This window comes from Plasmodium knowlesi (genome assembly GCF_000006355.2).
Source record: "Plasmodium knowlesi strain H genome assembly, chromosome: 13".
Classification (NCBI taxonomy): Eukaryota; Apicomplexa; class Aconoidasida; order Haemosporida; family Plasmodiidae; genus Plasmodium; species Plasmodium knowlesi.
In genome coordinates, this window is record NC_011914.2 from 2231109 (window position 1) to 2251639 (window position 20531).

General features: G+C 38.0%; 1 protein-coding gene across 1 annotated transcript; it reads left to right on the forward strand.

Annotated features, from left to right (window-relative positions):
* Nucleotides 1-383: 383 nt before the first annotated feature.
* Nucleotides 384-20024, forward strand: PKNH_1349700 (conserved protein, unknown function; the record flags this gene model as incomplete). The annotated part of the gene is made up of 2 exons (XM_039113591.1): nucleotides 384-19677; nucleotides 19834-20024. 2 exons carry the CDS (start codon nucleotides 384-386, stop codon nucleotides 20022-20024), a joined length of 19485 nt encoding a protein of 6494 aa, XP_038969964.1.
* Between the last annotated feature and the right edge of the window lie 507 nt (nucleotides 20025-20531).

Genomic DNA, 20531 nt, shown 5'->3' on the forward strand with positions numbered 1-20531 from the left:
TTTTATGCGCAAGTTGCGTTAATTTTTTTTTTTTTTCACCCAGTTAAAAAGTACATACATGTGTATACACGAGTTTGTGCGTGACGTGTAATTTTCACATATGTATGGCTGAATTAAGGTAGAAAGGAGAGGAGGGAGTTGCTTTAGAGGATCCTCCTCCCGTTAGCTTGTTCAAATTGTAAACGTCTAGCAGGGTGGTGAGGAGTTCCTCCATTTGTCAGAAGCAACGGAGTGGGTTATACCTTCCCCCCACTTCCCCTAGAGGGTATAGACAGTGTTATACCTCTCCTTTTTGTGTGTGCAAACAGGTTATTACCAGTAAGGGGAATAAGCCTGTGTTGTACACTGCTTCACCACCTTGGGTTCCCATGCGCTAAGACAAAATGAGTAACTACATATGGAACAACACCTACTCGCTCGAATTTTTGAGCGAAGATTTTTATGATCTGAACATCAGCACAAAGGACAACGTGTACGAAGTTGTGAGGAGAAGGAAAGATGACAACGAAGTAGAGAGCCTTAGTATTAATATAAGCAACCACATATGTATGTTCGTGCAATTGTTAGATAACTTGTTGGGGAAAATCAGTTACAATAACAGCACAATAAATGACACATTAAATTATAAAAAACTGTCGGATATTTTTCACTTTGTAAAAAATCAACTATATAATTGCGATTATAGCTTGTTCTTGAGGATTTATTCTATCTACCATACGTATAATCATAGGAAAAATGGGTACCTGGATGTGAATAATCTGTACACATTTATTTTGGACATAATAAACAAGATTGAAAATTTGAATGATAATAATTTTTTGATTCTTCCGGGAGGGTTTTATTTACAAAAGGAAAAAATGCTAATTAAAATTCTCTATATAATTCATAAACAAAATAATATGTACAGTTTCACAGTTCTAAATAATTCTATCTATGGCATTCAGTATCATCCTTTCAAGATTGATCAAGTGGATAACTTGGGTGTTCTCCTAAGGGACGTAACTCTCTGTATAAAAAATATTAGCAAAAATTTCCTCACGAATTCTTTATTTTGGCTGTGTCTGTACCGACTTTATATTTTTCCCAATCCGGACAACGTGGACATTTTGTATCAGGTGTTGCTACCATATTTGAACAACTCCTTTTTGACAAACAACTGGAATTTGAAGAATAATAAAACGGTCCGAGTATCCCACATGGGGGGGAGCGATGTGGGGCATGTTAGCAGTAGCGGTGTCGACACCTTAAATGTTAACCCCTACGGAGACGCCTTGGGCCGGACGGGGAATTCCCCCAATTCTCAGAATCTCCTGAGCGGTACGTATAACTATGGAAACAATTTGAGCTATCGGAGTATGAATCACACGGGGGGAAATTTCAGAGGTTATGAGCAAGCGACAAAATTTAACGACCCAAGTCAAGTGCCCAAGTTAATCAACTTGGACCATGTGGGAAGTGGCTCAGGGGATTTGCAAAGCGGAAATAAATTTAAGACATATGAAAATAGCCCCCCTCAGAAATCAGACTATTTCAGTGCCTTCGATTTTATCGATAATGTGAGTCGGCGGGAGGAGGAAAAACATATATACGTCGGTGGCGGAATGGGAAACGAAAAGTCGGCAAACCAAAGTGAGAAATACGGAGGCATATACGTAAACATTTACAAAAATAAATTCACCTCCTTCTCCATGAGCTTATACTATTGTATAATTTACATTCTGAAAGTTTTGAATATACCAGAGGAAGACGTCGAGGTGTTTAAAATCTTTCTGTACTATAGCATCGTCTTGAAATTATGTGACGATTTGTTTGTATATGAGAGTGCAGAGAAGAATCGCCTCGATGGTTCCAACGCGAAATTCATGGGTACAGGAAAAGAGAACATCTTCTCCAATAGAAGTGACAAAAAGGAGGAAGCCTCTTTTTTTGGGAATAACATGTCATCTTACCCAGGTGATGGCATTTCCTCTACAATGGACATTAACCACTTGAGTGGTAACTATGAGCGCGGTGGAGACGGACAACACATGTACCTTCAAAATGACGGCAACATGCCGAAAAGCAACATCTACGGGAAAATCGAAATTAAAAAGGACCCAAACAAAATAGATTCAACATTTTTCGTCTTCCTAGACATGAGCATCAGAAAATTGTGCATCCTCTTTCACCAATACTTCTGCAAAATGAAAATGGGCATATACGATAAAAATAAAATGATAAAAAATGAGATTCTTAATGAAATTTTGAAGAAGGTGTTATTTGTAAAATATATGTACACCAAGGTGGAGTCTCGCTTTTATGCAGATGTAACGATAACAGGAGGCGGAGAAATAATGAAAGGTAAGGATTACAAAAATAGTATTAAATTCCCTATGGAAATACTATTACAGGAACATATGTACAAGAATTACCGAAAAATAGAAATAAAAAAGGATGTGAATATTCCCATTTCTTTTTACATTTCGAGGAGAACTATTCACACTTTAGACGATCTCTACGTTATTCTTTACCAGACTAATATTATAACAAATATATTAATTAATCAGAAGAACTATATTAAGCATTGCTACTTGTTGGCCTTTTCATTCCTTTCGCATGTGCTCAACAATATTTTACCATCCCCGAAGCATTTTATTTATTTATCTCAATTTCAGAAACTGAAGAGATCACTCCAGATTAGTCTCTTCCAGGAAATATACCACATGCACAACAATATTTATTTTATATCCAGTTCGATTGTCCAGAATAAGCAAATCGTCATGTATAAGATTGTTAACTCTTCCATGCTTTTGTTTTTGTACGACTTTCTATTGCGCATTCCTTGTGTGGATGTATGCTCCCCGTTTGCAGTGCATTATAATGGATTCTCCACTGGCAGGGGGAGTTATTTGGTTCATCCCCGGGGGGGAATAGACGTTGGGAGCAGTGAGAGCGAGAGTGCAGAGCGAAGAGGAGGACGTAGAAACGGTGGAAGTCACTACCAAATGATAAAGCAGTTTTCCAGAAACGTGGCGGACAATGACAGCTACTCCTCGCTGGACGAATGCGCACATGCAGATAGCGGGGCGGGAATTCAATTGTCTGGGTACTGCATAGACATATCAGTGTTGGAATGTTTTAGCAACTACTTTCTCATAATAAATCCAAAGTTAAACATAATGAGGTCAGATATAATAGAATATTTTTACAAAATTAATGAAAAGAAAATTAACAAAAATAGTGAGCTCTTTTTATTCGAGAAAAGTAACGACATAAACACGAGTGAAATAGAAATTCTGGAGAATATCAGTTTAGACTTAGGGTTAGATAGGAAGAAAAATCATATCATAGAATATTATTGTGGACAAAATATCCTGTTCAAACAGCTAATACCAGAATTTTACCATCTTAGAGATATGCTTTTCCTTTTCAAGTCCTATATGTGTCCCTATATTGACAAATTACCACCTGTGCGGGTTTACAAGTACGACGATATAAATTTAAAATTTAGTTACAAGAACAAGTTACATGTGAGTGTTTTTAATCGTGAAATTGATATATGTGGATATATGTGTCCTCCTAAGGATACGAAATTGAATTTTTTTTCCTTCCTCTACCAGTTTATGCAATCCCAAGAGAGTAAGAAAGACAACTGTATTTTAACCTATTCCAATCCTAATATGTATACCAGTACATATATAGAAAATGAGTTGGACGTTTTATACGTTAACGATTTGCCCTTCTTTCACCCCTCGTTGAATCTGCGAGATGTTGAAATTCTGTTACAATATTTGACTGTCCCATATATTCGAATTCCCCTAATTCTGGAATTTTTTTGTGATAAAAACAGAATTAAGAGTTTCCAATCATTTGATATCCAGCAACTACTTCTCTGCACCTTATTCGAACCTTACATTTTTAAAAATAAGTATAAAGTTACGGAGGAAGATAATTACATCCCTACTAAGGATAGGAACATCTTCGCCACGAAATATGGGCTCCTCCTGAACGAACTGATTATGAGTCCCAAAAATGTCCTTTGCAGTATTTACTCCTATTTGGAATTCTTCTTCAGTTTTGATAAGGAGAACAGCAGTAGCGGAAAACTCATCATGGTGTTTATTGTTATGTTATGCACTTATGTTAATTCGTACATAGGATTGTTAGTCGAGACAAATAGGGAAATACGGAGAAACTTGCGAAACATTGAAAATATTATCTCAAAGGAGGGACTCGTACATGGAGGGAAGCGCACTGAGGGGGAGGTGGCCCCAGGTGCAGAGAAACACAAATCGGGTGAGACAGGGAGGGCAAAACGAAATAGAAGGAGGAAAAAAAGAAAACTTCACTTTTTTAATAAGCTCAGGAAAAAATTGATTAAAAATGAATTATATTGCTCCGATGATGTTTTTTCCAATTTGGACACATACTACAGGAAGATAAAGAGAAAACTAGAGGACGAGGTCATTGACGTTTTGTTAAAGTATGCCAGATTGTGCATCCAGAAGAATGACATAACCACATGCTGCATTTACCACGGGTGCATTTTGCTAATTTATAAGGATATCAAATTTAGGGAGTTGAACCGAAACAATGTGAAAAATTTATTGTCTTCCATTTTTTTCATTTTAACATATTATACTTTCAACGCGGAAACCAACTACGCCGATTTGAAGAATATTTATGGGTTGGGTTCCCTTTTTGTTAATACAACTGACAGCTTGAGCGGAGGAGGGATGGAATTCTCCCACGTAGGTAGGAACAAGGACAAGGGTATTGCCAATCCAATGGAATTCGCTGGTTCTGATGGAGACCCCTCAAGTGATAGCTTTTCCCTACTCATTAAGACGTTCTCCCTTTGCGAATGCGACATTTTTATTTCTATACATAGGCATAGAAATATGCTGTTGAAATATTTGGAAAGAAACGAAATGGAGCGGAACATCATTTTCGAGCATACTATCCATGTCTGTGCGTGTGTTCACGAGAATAACAAAAACGAATACACCAGTGGTGGGAGACTCAATCGATATAACTCAAATATTTTTTTGAATTTTCGCGCGAATGAAAATATTATAAGGAAATGGATGCCCGCGCATAAGTTCAAGCACGTGGGAATTTATACCATAGAAAATGTGAAACATGGTAGGGGAAACCGGGGGGAGGACGAAGAGAAGGGGGAGGTATGGCAAGGGAAAGGTAGACGACACGGAGGAAAAATGGCCACCTCGAATTATTTCTTCACTTCCTCTGATTCTTCCAGTTCGCTTGCTATAACCAGTTCGTCCTGTTCGGCTGATTTGTCTGGTTCATCCATTAGTTACAACTCCTCCATGTCATCATACGACGATGATTTTTCATCCACGGAGGAGGACGAATCGGATGAGTGCGAAAAAGCGGGGGAGGTGGCGAACGGATCGGTGCAGAAGAGCCAGCAGGGAGATGCCGCCGCGTCCATGGAGAGGGAAGCGGAGTCACTCCCCTTTGATGAAATTGCAAATCGTAAACAGGACGGAGAGGATAAAAATGGAGGCCTCTCTGGGGAAAAAGGGAAAATAGGTACGGATCAGCAAAATCGTGCCAAGTCCAGAAGGAAGACAAGAAAGGAACCGAATGAAAAGGAGGAAGTGGACAAGGAGGCAGAAAAGATAAACCAATTGAAGAGGAAGAAGCGAAAAAAAAAGAAGAAACAAAAAAAGCAAATAAAGATGATGCAAAGAAGGAGAAGGGATTTTTTGGACAATCAGGACGATGAAAGTTACAAAGATGGAACCATCAGGAATCCCTTACACGACACGGAGTCATTGCCATCCAACTCGATAAACCCCATCCTAAACCTCCCCTCTTTTTTAAAAATCACCAATAGAAACATCACTGCCAGTAGCGAGAAGAGGAAGTTAAGGATGCAAAGAGCCAGAGCCAGGGCAAAGGCCAAGAGGGACAGTATCCTCAGCAATAATAAGTACATTTCCTATATAAAAAAAATAGTAAAGGAAAAAAACATTCTGATAAATCTACAGCTATTCACCTTCTCCTACAAGGATAATAATATCATTACGCTGAACGATAATATTAAGAAGTTTAAAAATTACAGAGACGTCTTCTTCAACAATAAAAATACATACCTGAGGAATGAGAAGAGAAAAAGGGCACACCACAGCAGTAGAATAAAAAAAAAAAATGTGAAGGTATTAATTACGCAATCTTATCAAAATTTCTGCTCCTTTAACATTATAGGGAAGAAACATAATTTAGAAGTGTGGAAAATTTCCAACAAAATAAACTTAAAAAATTTAATGAAGTACAAATATGATAAATCCAAAATATTTTACATCAAAAGTGGTAGCCTATTGAGCGGCATGAAATTTAGCCCGACGAAGACGGGGCAGGTGAGTAGCGAAAATGCATCTGGTGATAATCTCAATATGACTTGTTTTTACAACTTTCTGTCGAGCGAAGTCAAGACGGGTGTTCTGTACGAGCAGGAGAATAACGATATGTACGTACGAATTATTTGGAAATTTAAAAAAAGTGACATGTGTAGACCAAATGGAGATAATAATACTAAGGGCATCCGAATCAGTGCAGAAGATGTGAAGGGTAAAGACAACAACGCCCTAGGGGGATCGGATGATTATGGAGCGAGAAAGGATAAGGAACTTTTAGAACTGAAGTCTTTTAATATAAATTATGAGACACAGAACATTGAGGGTTTGTTCAATTTTAAATACGAGGAGAACCAATATGATAGCAGCTTGATCAACACAACGGAGGAATCCTCCTTTAGTGATGACACCAGGATTGTTTCGAATGGGTACGACCTGGAAGGTCACCCCGGGGGGGACAATGGGGAGAAGGCGTCCACGAGGTTGATGCCTAGTAGTACTAGTAGCAGCGACGCAAGTAGCGGGAGGAGCAGCGGAGGAAGTAGCTTGGCAGGAGGAGACCTCGCCATATTGGGTGCGGGAAATGAGCCTAACGGGCGCACTAAAGGAAGATCGAACAAAGAAGGGAAAAAGGGAAATTACAAGGAATCCGCGGGGGGTAATTTAATAAAAAGCGGTGTCACCAATTTGGAGGGAAAAAAGGAGAATAAAAAAAAAAACGAGAGCCATGTTGATAAAGAAGCAAAAGAGGAGGAAGAACATGGACTTCGAGAAATAATTTATAGGAAAGACATGAACTGCATCTACATTTACAACATCTATTTTAAACTGAATCGCTTTGTGAAGAAGCTGTATTACTGTAGTGACGTTAAGAAGGTGTACTTCTCAACGAGCATAAACAGATGCAAGAATTTGTTTTACAATTTTGAAAATAACAATGTGCGTCTTTGTTACTATAACAGTAAGGAGACGTATGATAAATACAGCGTGAGCATATCGAGAAATTTGTACAACAACATCCAGGTGCAAACGTATTTGAACCCAGTGCACTTGTCCACATTCGTCCCTAACATTTTGTTGCAGTATTACAATTTCTGGTACAATTCGGATGGAAGTATTATTGGGGAGATAAAAAGTTTAAAGAAGAATCGGAAGAACAGAAATTCTATTATCTATATTAGGTTATTCGAGGGAGGAAGGGGTGAAGGCCTCGTTTCCAGCGAGGAGGCGAGCAAAAAGAGCAAATGCCTTAATTTTGTAAAGAAAGGATTACACATACAGGGTGAAGAGAGCAAGCATATACTTAGTACGCATCATTACGGGGTTGTGCAGAAATTACAAATTTTTAATTCACCTAAGGATTCAAATAGAATCACGTCCTTGAGAGTAAACAATGATTACAGGGCCATGACTCTCATTAATATCCTAAGTTATGAAAATAACGAGGTGTATAGAGATTTTTACAACTTATTAATGAAATTCGATCATATTACCTATATACTAATTTATACGTTAAGTGTTCCTTCCCTTTTTGGAGGTACCTCCGAACATGTGGATGTAAGCAGCATGCCCATAACTGTCGACTTGATTGAAATACCACGGTTAAACTTGACACTGCGTAGGAACAATGTGGACCTAAGGATGGGCGTGAGTGAAAAGGATGACCCAAGTGAAAACCAAGGTGTTTTATCTAGCACGGCGACGAAAAAGGATTCATATAAGTACCACTTCGAAGAACTGAACATGCATTTATATACGGGAAATCTCCAAAAGTATAACTACATATACAACGTAATAAAAAAGATGAATAACACGGTTCTACTGCAGAATAGCAAAAGTGATTTTTTCTTTCTTGTGTCTCTACTGAATAAGCCATTTTTTCTGAACATTGCAAATTTGTATAAAGAATTTAACAAGAAAAATATCCACTTGTGTACCCTCCTGGAGAAACATATAAATATTTTGCTAAAAAATCACATGTATGTAACTATTTATTATCATAATTTTAATATAAATATGAATGTGAATAAAAACGTAGATGTGTTGAATGAAAATGCGGAAACGAACACAGCGTCCAGTCTGCAGTATATAGTTCTGTCCATCCATAGTTCGAAGCTCTTTATCAATTTTAGAAATATTTACAGTTGCTTCTTTTTTATCGTGTATAAGTATATACAGAAGGAACATGAAGAAGTGGTCGAGTATTGCAACAACTTGAGCGTGTGCAAAGATGACATTAAGGAGATAAAATATTTGTTAAACATTTTAAACTACTGTGATAGTAGCATATTTTCCGATGTAGACTCGTGTGCATGCAGATTGAAAATATTTATCACGCTGTCTAAGCAGATAAAAATTATTCTGCGGAAGAAGAGGCATCGAATGGGCACCAGAAAAGACATGTGGAACATGGATCAGTACTACAACATTTTCCACTATGTTAAATCTCTTTGGAATTTTGACAAATCAGGACCGAATGATAATAACTCTTCCAGTGGGAATGAGGGATATAACAGTGGGTTTGATGCTAATCATTATACCACCAGTAGAGGTGCCAACAGAAGAGGAAGTAAAAGTGGAAATGGCGCTTTACAAGGAAGGGACACCAAAAATGGAAGGAGAAAAAATCAAGTGAATGATACAATGAATAAGAGTGAAGACAGTTCAAGTGTATACGGTGCATCAGAGAACTCGTCCTCTTACGACAGTAACTACGTGTCATCTGAAAAGGAAAACAAAAAGAAGGAATTAAATGCACAAGAAAAAATCATCGATGGGGACGATGATGATTTGAATGGAAAAAAGAAAAATATCAAGAAGAAAACTGATTTTAATAAAAAAAAAAGTGTAACAGGAAGGCGCGGAGAAAGTCAACAGCATAGTGGCCAAAAAAACGATCAACATAAAAGCAATAATGCACCATATGAAGAAAACCAAAATATGCATATCTACATATACTGGGATATCATTAAGGACATGCAGTTTTATATAAACAATTTGATTTATATTAAAGCCAAATGCAAACTAACCATCGATGAGGAAATTTTCCTGTACCAAAATTGTAACATCAACATACATAAATACAAGCTTATTTATAATAGGTACATTATTCTTAATAGCATTTTAGAATCCAAGATGACATCAGACAAGTGCAATCCACTTTTCTTTTACAACATTTTAAGGAAGAAGCAGCTGGAAAATCAGGCTAAGATGAGGAAGTACCAAATTCAGTACCGGAAGAAAAGCAAAATTGATGAACTGCACCCGACGAAGAAGTTGGAGATGAATTTGGCCTCTCCGGAGTACAGCTTGACGTATAATCAGAATGGCTACGATATGGGAAAGAAGAAAATACAACCCAGCATGGAGGGTAAAAGCCATTTTGAAAACGTAAGGAGCAATTTCGAATCGCTCAAAAATTGTCTAGGTGGGAAGAAGGAAAAACAAACAAAGGATAACAATCTAGTCGTCTCAATTAACGTACCCAAAGTGGAAGCAGTAAAATACATTAACAACATCGATGAAAATATCTTCATGAACATAAATCTGTATGACAATATTGGAAATATTATTAATAATATGAGTTACAAGAAGATGGAAGATAAGAACAACGTGGAAGCTCTGAACTACCTGAACAGTTTAATCAACTCATTGGGCATACAGAACTTTTTTATAATTTACAATTACTTTATTAACAATTTGAATGTCAAAATAATCAAAGGAGAGAACACCTTCCTCTATGGAAACCTTCTCTCAAGGTATCTATATTTTTACAATTATAATATAAGTCAGTATAGCAAAATTATCTACATATTTATATTTATTATTAACCATCAAGAAATTGTGAACATGCTTCCAAAAATTGACGACCAGAAAATGAAAAAGAATTATTTAAACTTCTTCAAAGCGAATGACTCTGTTTTTAACTTCTTTAATGATATTTTTAAATTTGTTCAGAATTTCCAAAAGGATAGAAAAAAAAAAATTAAAAAGAATATTCTACCCCTCATGGTGGACAATAATCTGTCTATATCCATTTCCGATGTAATTAAGTATCGACTCATTATTAACATAAACGTCGACGATTACATGTGTGAGAAGAGAGTCATCCAACCCTTTGATGTTAAGCCAAATGTGCACGTCAGTTCCGATCTCCTCAACGAGTTATGTTTTAGCCCCTTTAAGAAGCTGTACAAGTACCTGCGCAGGGTGAAGCGAACTGAAGAGCCCACAATCCATGCGATAGAGGCACCCTCCCAAGTGGTTAGCGACCGAAGAGAAGTAGACCCAAGATGGGACATGTCCCCACTTCTAAAGCAACCTAAGCACCTCACAACCGATAGGAAAAATATGCTAAATTTTGACTTCGAAGAGAGTAACATATCGTGCCAAAACACATATTCGAAGAATTTTATCCAGAATATGAAAAATGACTATAACGCCTATCTGGACTATCAGCGGAAAAAGGTCGAATATGAATTCGTCGGGTTCAGCGCTGAGGAAATTAAAATGACATTCAATAATATTAAAAAACTGAAGGAGTACGTAAACATGTTCGTTAGCATTAAGGATATTTTGCTGGAGATTTTCGTGGGGGACAATAAACTGCTGGAGTGCATTAATGAGTTCATCGAGGGGGCTGATGAGGATATCATCGGCAGTGGCAGTCACAGCGATGACGATGATAGTGACAACGACACTGGTAATGGCAACGGGAGGGACGGCGGGATGACCGCAGATAAGGAAGCCTTCTCCGAAGAGAATACTCCCTGGAATGAAGACCTCGTAGATATAGACCTACACAATGAGCAAGACCAAGCTAACAATCGCAAAAAGGGGGCACAAGACAAGCAGGCTACGAGCTATTTTATGTATAAATTCGGTGTTCTAGGAAAGGCAGAGAAGGAAATAAATTTAAAAATCCTCATAAGGTGCTTCATGTCCAAGTACGCCCATGAATATTTAGCCATGATAAACCCGAATCTGAAGAAAAAGAATGCCAAGAAATTTATTAACATCGTCTTGCTATATATGCTAATTATGAATCGGAAAATTTTCCTGCACGAGTGCATAAGTAGCGTAATAAATATTTTGAATATCTTCAAGGTGTACAATTTGAAGTTGAAAATTTTGAAGCAGAAGGAGAAGAGCGTGCGTGGCAACGACAGTGCAGTCCCTAACGTGGAGAATGGAACGGACACTTTGCTAAGTAAGCTCCTGAACAGACAGCAGAAAATCATAAACAAAGCTATCAACACAATTCAGCTGGGAACGAAAAACCTCACGCAACTGACGCTGACTGAGAGGCACTATTTCACAATGCGGAACAAATCTAGCCACAAAAAAATCGTGCACAAAAATTTGGATTACAATTCGGATTCTTCCGATGTGTCCACGTGCTACTTTTCCAGTGACCAGTACGAGGAAGGACAGAGAAATGACCCTGTAAAGAAAGAAGAAAATGGAGCAAAGAAATTCTTGAACAGTTTAGACCGCCAGATGATTGATCCATTATTTCTGGGTTTGCACCAGGATGAACCACACGAGGATAGAGTGAAAAGCGGTGACAATGTGAATAGCGGGGAAAGTACCAATTGCTACTACACGTACGACCCGAGGCTGCTAATCTTTGAGTACACGAACAATTTAATAATACGAAAGAAGCAAGTAAAAATGATAAAGAAGTTTAAGAGAGATTTTATAAAGAAAAAAAAACAGTACTGTTATCAAATTATTATGGGAGGAGGAAAAACAACTGTGTTATCACCTCTCTACTTTTTAATTTTTTCCAACTACTTCTTAGTATTTAATATGTGTCCCCATCCGTTAATTCATTTTACGATAAATACATTCCGATCGAGATTTTCCTCCATCATAAAGAAGAACATCTACTACTTCAATTTCAGTCGATACGATAATATCACTACCGATTTGTATGTAAGTCTGTGTACTGCACTGGAGAACAAATACATTTTGGTGACGAGTCCAACCTGCATCAAGTCCCTGTTCCTTAAATTGGTGAACACAATACAGGAGCTAAATAATATGAAAACGTTTGACATGATTAAACAGAAGGCGAAAACGCACATTACCGATGCCCTGACGAAATTTCTAGGGTTTCAAAATGATGAGAATTCATTTAATGCGGGTAATTCCAGTGGACTCAAAAAAGCAAGCACGAGTATATCTGGTCATGCGTCGAAGTCTGCACAACCACCCACGACAAGTGATTACAATATGCTAAAAAAACAGCTCGATTTGTCTGTTAGAATATTTGATATATTAAATAAGAGTATTTTACTGATTGACGAAATTGATAACGTTTTGCATCCCTTGAAGAGTGAGCTACACTGGCCTTATGGCACAAACAGAGAGATTGATCTGGTCAATGTGGTGAGAAATTTTACTGATGTGTTCATGAACAACCCTTACTTGAAATTTCTGTACGATAATAAAAACGACGATGTGGATATTAGGAGCGTCAAAATTGCCGTAGCAAATCGGAGAGAAGTTAGTGCCAATTTGTTGAATCATATTAGACAGCTTCGGGAGGAGGAGCAAGCCCAGAGACAGTTACAGAGGCAATTGCAGTTTGAGGGAGGTAACGATGAAGATGATGATGTGAGGAAGGTAGCCCAACATATCAATTATGGAGGTACGGGAGGTAGCAATTCTTACCATGTAGACCATCCCCGCACTGACAACAGAATGAGACTCAAAAATGGAGCCATCAACAATTTTAACAACTCCTTATCAACGCATCTGTATAGAAAAGAGGATGCTGGTGATTATGGGGGAGTTCATGGTAACATGGCAGATGTTGCCATATCGGGGAGTGGACTTGGCTTAGTAATGAATGAAACAAACAGATATGGATCTGTGAAGATGCCAAATAGTGCAGAAACGGGCACATCATATACGTACATTGATTTGAGCTTATTCAGATATAAGCTAAGTTGGGTTCTGATAGATTTTTTTTTCTACCCTGTGTATAAGAAGCTCACTATCCCCATGAATATCCACTTCAATACAAACACAGAATATATAGAGGATCTTCTAAACACGTTTAGCAAAGAAATCGAAAAAGGAATAAGAAATCACGACATTTCATTGATCCCACATTTCCACATAATAAATTTTAAATGGTATGATAATATAATCTGGATCATTGCTCGCTATGTATATTACTTTTTACTATGCTATAAGATAAGTGGCGTGTCTCAAAAGGTGATTGAATCCTACTTATGCATCCCTTTGTGCATTGGCTACAATGACATTAACGTGAAGAATAGGTGCAAAGATAACAACTTTAGTAGCTCCACCATAAGGAGATTATTAAATATAAAGAAATTTTCTAACAAGAATTATTCTACCGATGCGAGTAATCTGAGGAATGAAGATATGCATGTCCTATCAAGTGATTACCATTTTAAAATCTTTGAAAAGATAAATACGCTGGATTATATTTTGTGTAAAATTTTAAATCTTTGTCGACTTTACATCAATGGAATTTTGCCATTCGTTTTTTCTAAAGTGAATACGGTACATTATGGAATCCTTTCCGCGGAGCAGATTAATAGGTGCCAAATGATCATGAGCAAGAGTAGATACTTCCTGGCCGTTCCGTACATTGGGAAAGACACTCCCTCTGAAATGTCTGAATTTACAAATGTTGATGTGGTAGTTTCGCTAACAATTTTATCCTATCGGTACCAAGGCATGAGGTACTTTGACTTCATCCTGAGCATGAAGAATATTTTGTACAACTATTCTCTGGAGAAGGATTACGAGCATGTGCAGAGCGAGTCCTCCGAGGGGAGTGTCACTGACGGGGAAAGCAGCAGTGTTGTGCTCAGCGATAGCCATGAGGGAAAGAACAGTGATGAGGGAGGTACCAGCGACGAGCGAAGCGCCAGTGATGATGTTCTTGCGGAGAAGACAGACGGGTACGGCAACTCTAGTGGGGACCAAGCAGGTGATGGAAGTTCTTCTAAAAGGAGCAGCTTGATGGATACGGATAAGTCTTCCAACGGGGAGATGTCCACCGACAAATGGAGTGGGAAAAAATCGAAAGAGAAAGCGCGAAAATCGCACAAAGGACTAGTGAAGGAGAAGCGAACAGGTGAACAAATGAACATAAACGCTAAAAAAACAGGTGAAGAGATCAAAAGAAGCACAAAACAAACGAAGAGAGAGTTAAAAAACATGTACGATTTGTACAGAGAAGTGATCGAAACGAGTGGAGCAAAAATAAGGAAAACGAAAAAGGATATTAACAACACGAATTTTTTCATATATGACAACAATATCAACAAGAGAAGAGAACACAGTAAGAGAACCAAGCTAGGAAAAAATTACGTAGATAATATAGATAGGATAGATTTAGGTGATAAAGAAATGTTGTACGATCTGTACAATTTAACGAGAAAGAACCCATTACTAATTAGTTACTTCCTGTTGGGAATCATCCTTAACAAATATATCAAGCATACAGAGAAGCAGCTTTCATCGAATTCCCAAGATTTGACGAACAATGTTTTGTTTAAGTATGTAGTAGGATATAGTGGCACAAGCAATGATATACTGCCAGAAGAAATTCATAAATGTAAATTTGAAAAAAGAACAATTGGTTCTATACTTAACATTATTAATGATCCTAAGATAGTGAACTTTATTTTCTTGCCATCTCAAATTGCGCCCATTGATATTTTAAGGAGTTTGTCTTTTTCAAAAATAAAATTTAATAGCCTTATCGATACAGGGTACCTCATTAATAATATTTCGCCAAAGAAAGTGGCCTACTACATTTTGCAATTCCTGGACTATATCGACTGCTGTGTGTACATCGATAATGGCAAGCACATGTGCATGTTGCCCCTGGAAAGGAAAAGAAGAGGAAGGAGGAAAAAAAAAAAAAAAAACAGAAATAAGGTTCTTATGCAGTGCCAAGAAAAAGGGGAAAACGCCAAGATACATAGTGGACCACACACCGGGAAGACAACTCCACGTACGAACGAAACACGCAAGAATACCAAATCGACTATGAAAAGAAGGAGGAAAAAAAATACAAGTAGTAATAAACAAAGTGGAAATAAAATAGAAAATAACTTGCACCTGAATGTGGAAATTATTCCTCTGCAAGATTGTTATGTTCCAATTAAGAAACGGTTCATCTACTTTGATCACATCAATACGTTTGGTCAGGACATAAAGCAGTACGTGAATGCGAACAGTTTGGTTACCGTTAATATCGGGAATGACATTTCTTCTTTCAGCCAAGGAGTTTTTCGCTTGCGATCAATTGGCATGAACCAGAAGATATTCTTCCTCATCCCCATGTGCCTGGTGAAACTGATGAACATAAGCACGAGTCTGTTTAAGGACACTGTTTTGGCGGAGATCGTGAAGGGGAAATCAGTAGGGGTACGAATAGAAGGTGGAGGAGGTCACTCCAATCACTGTAGCCAAGAACGTGTGAACCCGTCCTCGCACGATGAGAAGGAAATGTTGAAGAGGTTCGTCAAACGGAAGAAGCGAGTTATGCGCGAGTGCAACAAGAACTACAGTGAAGGCAGTCAGACGGAGTCTGATAACGGCATCGGGGAGGCGACCATGATCTTGAGTAGTAGCAGTGGGGAAAGCGCGTCCAGCATAGACAGCGTTGGAAACAATCAAAGTGGACATGGGAAGAAATCCTCTTCCATCGATGAGATAAATATAAATGATCATGGTAATGTTCACCAGGTTGACGATATTGATGGCGTACCCTTTGGGGGGTATGAAGAGAAGGAGGACCCTCGGCATGTGATGGACCCGCGGGAAGAATGCATGTACATGATCGACTGCTACAATAGTATTCACTTAGGACAGAAATCAAAGGAAGAGGTTCTAAAAGAGTTGACGTACTACCTCATTTTGAACAACATAAGTAACAACATAAAGCAATGTGAGCTTCTCTGTGTGCATGGCATAGTTAATATTATAAAGAGGAAGAGTATCAAGATGTTGTTAGATAATTACATAAACATTGGTGTTTTTAATTATAGAGATTATTTGGATATTTTCAACACAAGTATTGATTTTGACGTACAGACACAGGTACCCTCCAAGAGCAGCTCATTACTTTGCATAGTGCAGCTGATTGAGAAGTTTCAGAATATTTTCACCAAAGAGGATGAATTATTTCTTCAGGATATTATTTATCGCTACTTTTGCTTACATTATGATATTTCCAATAAAACTATCGTAATGTATTTTGACGCCTTTTTTCCTCGAAAGGATTTCATGAAGACAAATTTGCCGCACGTAATTTTAGATCTATTTGAAAAACTCAAGAAGATTAAGAAAGACCAGTGTGTTTTGTCATATAAGAAAAACTTCACCAAGAGGAACACTAGCAATGAGTACAATGCGGAGGATGATAATTCGATTGACAACCACTTATTCAGTCTAGAAAATGAACAAGAGAAGGAGAAGGAGAAAGAAAAGGAAAAAGAAAAGGAGAAGGAAAAAGAAAAGGAAAAGGAGAAAGAAAAGGAAAAAGAAAAGGAAGAAGAAAAAATTACGGAAGATCAAAAAAAAAAAAACATAAAATGTAAGAAAGATGAATACAAATTGTACAGATGGACCATGGACGATATTAACTCAGATTTATTTGGAGCTAAGACAAAAAAAAAAAAGGCAGATCAAACCAAAGGGGAACAAGCAACTGGTGGTACCATTTCTTACATAAATAATAAAGTTGTAGAGAAGTTCAATCGGTTGACGGAAGATAGCCATCTGTTCATCCCTCTGAATAAACTACCAGTAAATGATATCTACTTGAACTTCCCCTCCTATGTGTATGTCTCCAAAAATTTTACAAATTTAGACTCAATCAACACAAAAAAGGGGAAGAAGATTATGAATGTTCTGGTCGTTATCGAATGTGTGCACAATGCAGAAGAACAAGTCACCCACTTGAATCAACAGAAGCACAACAATTATGATGAATATGCAGAAAAGGAAGCTTTGGAAAATATCTGGAATATTCTAAAGGAAGACAATATACAGGAGATCCTAAATATTCTGGACATCAATCCTTTTAAATATTCTTACGACTTGGCGAAAATTATGACAGATCATGTGAAACAAAATGAGTTTGATGGCAACAGGTTTGCCAGCTTCGTTTCTCTACTAAATAGAATGGAACTTTACTTTAGTAATAAAAACAAAAAGTACATCATTGTAAGTTTACAGGAAGCGGAAACGTTGCGTTATTACATGCATAAGAAGTTCAATAGGCAGAAAGTGGCCATGGCCCTGTCCGGTAGATTCTCCTATTTAACAAAGACAGACAGTTTTTACCTTCTTTCCAAGGGGGATCCAAAGAAAAATGCAAATCTTGTCCTTGAAAGTGGTGCAAACAATGCGCAAGTAGAGGAGAAGGGTCCCGATTTAAATCACAAAATAGAAAACCTCATGGAAGAAGAAATGTTCCAAGAAAATTTAATAAGTGACGGATGGGGACTAAACAACAACCTCTCTAGCATAGCATTGGAGGAAAAGGACGAAGGGGGCGATATGGATCACTTTTTTATGGAGGAGATTAAGAAAAAGGAGGTAGAAAAGAATAAAAACGTGAGTGATACAAACAATTGGGAGATTACAGTATGGGGGGCGGATAAGGAGGAAGAAAACGTAGAAATGCTATCCATCTATGAGAAGGAAAAAATGGAAATCGACCCAGTAAAGGAAGAAAACTTCTTTTCAGATGTACACATAAATCTGTATAATTACCACTTTTGGTTCACGCCCATCGAAATTACGGACCGAAATAATCTGAGGAAGTATATCTCCAGACAAATACAAATAGTGTACAGCGTATGCAAATTTTTTAACTCGGATCGAAAATTTATTGATGCACATGTGAACTTGTTACTGCAGTACTTGAATTTTAATGCACCAAAGCACCGATTTAGCTATTTCAATGATTTATATCTGCAAAGGAGAATAATGAAGGACAGTCTAACAAAGAGTAATCTGAAAATGCCTGAGAAGAAGAGCCTGTTGATTAAGAAAAATATCGAATTAGAAATGGTGGAAAAAAAGCTATTTGAAGGGAATGGAGATATTTATGCCTTTAAAATTATGCAACAAACTGTGAGACAAAGTTTAAAAAAGAAACAATTAACACTTCAAGAAATTTTTGACAAGGATGATTTAGATTACATCTGCAGCAAACAGGATATTCGAATCCTTTTCGACTTTTTAAATATCCGGGATAGCAACTATGTCAATGTTTTATTTGACATTTTGGGCTCCACCATTTCTTTGCACGAGCTGTGCTTTACTCTGAACCCTGTGGAAAATATGAAAAAAACGGAGTTCCAGAAGGACCTATATATAGAGGATAAGAAGAGATATGCGGAGGAATTTTTCAGTGAAGCTGAAAAGTACCTTAAGAATTTTAGGTTTTCCCTTACCGAGCATACGTATTTTAAGGTGATATGGTCTGGAAGGATTTCTAGCCAGCGAATTGTTCAGGAATCTCTGGAAGGCAGGGAGGGAGGCACATTTGGCGTGGAGAAAAAGGCCCCGTTCGGCCAAGAGGTTAGCGAATACGCTCTCGGTGCTTCGTTAGGTGGCGTATCGTTAGGAGGTGCATCGTTAGGTGTTGGTGCGAATAGGAACGCCCCCCCCAGTGAACGAGACCCCATCCACAAGTCGCCATCGAACGATTTGCTAAGCGACATCTTCGGATTCAACAGATCGCAGAGAAACGACGAAGCGGCTATATATGCCGAGCAGATTAACCATCCAGTCAAGAACTCGGAGCAATTTTACATCTACGAAGCGGAAAATATAGACCCTAAGGATAGAGGAATGATGAGTAAAAATAAGCATAAAATTATTTTTGGCCATTATGCATCCTCCAAGCCAGCGGATAATAATTTTCCCATATTGGAAATGACAGATATATCAATCAACAGCATGTATACAAGTGCATCTGCCCAAGAAATTCTTAACCTTCTATTCCCTTATCCTAAAAAATATTTGTTACTGTGGCATGAAGATTATTCTATAAAGAGCGTCGATGAGTGTCTGCACATATGGAAGCCAGTCTTATCATCTACACACATGTCCGGCACCACCTTCCTGGGTTTCGTGGCCACCGTTGGCCCTCACCAACCCCCCTTGAACAAGATCCGGGCTCTACCCAAGTCGCTAGTCAAGGTGGTTCAGAATAAAAAGTTCGCCACCTTCTACTCGGACAACAGTTTCTCCATAGATAATTCTGGCTTGTTGAACTCGCTCAACGTTCACTTTTTCAGTAAGTACCACATCCCCAACCACAGCAGTTATAGCAACAGCGCTCATAGCAACAGCGCTGTCCAGTGCAGCGCGCTCCCCCTCTCCCTATTTCATGACCGTTCCTCCCATTTTCTGCTCTCCACATTTGCCGCTCCCCACACTTCCCCCCTTTTAGACGGCTTGGACTTTAAAAACTACGAAGAATTCCTTTTCAGGAATTTCTCCCTTAACATTGTTGCCAAGGTTAAAAAGATCAAGTCTGTCAATGAAGACATCTTCAACTTATGGGGCGAAGAGAAGCAGCAGGAACAGGAAGATGATGAAGAGACCTCACCGGAGTGGGAAATAATTCCGCAGTGCCTTTAGTCATCTTAAACATTCATTTCGCGTTAAATTGGCCGCCATGTGTTTTTGCACATTTGTGAAGTAAAAAATTTCTCCTTCCCCCTTTTATTGAACATACTTCCCCTCTTTTCCTAGCCCCATGGAGAAAATTGCTACGCAGATCACGGCGAACATTTTTTGCTGCATTATTCTGCACGAGTGTATATATGAGCACTTTTTTTTTTTTTTTTTTTTTTTTTTTTACCCTTTTATGTTGCATTTTTGAAAAAATTACCATGTTTTAATATGATAAACGGGGGAAAAAGGACCAAATAAATGATAAAATAGCATTTACATGGAGAGAGCATATTTTACCCGCCGATGAAGGTAGGTACAGGGAAGCAGATCTGTTGGACATAACTGTTGACCATGAGCTCCCTCAAAAGGAAAAAATTTATGCGGGAGTTTATATTTCCACAACGAGAACAAACCACATTTCGTACGACTGCTTAGGATCATTTGGGTATAGGTTTGTTCCTCTTTGACGTT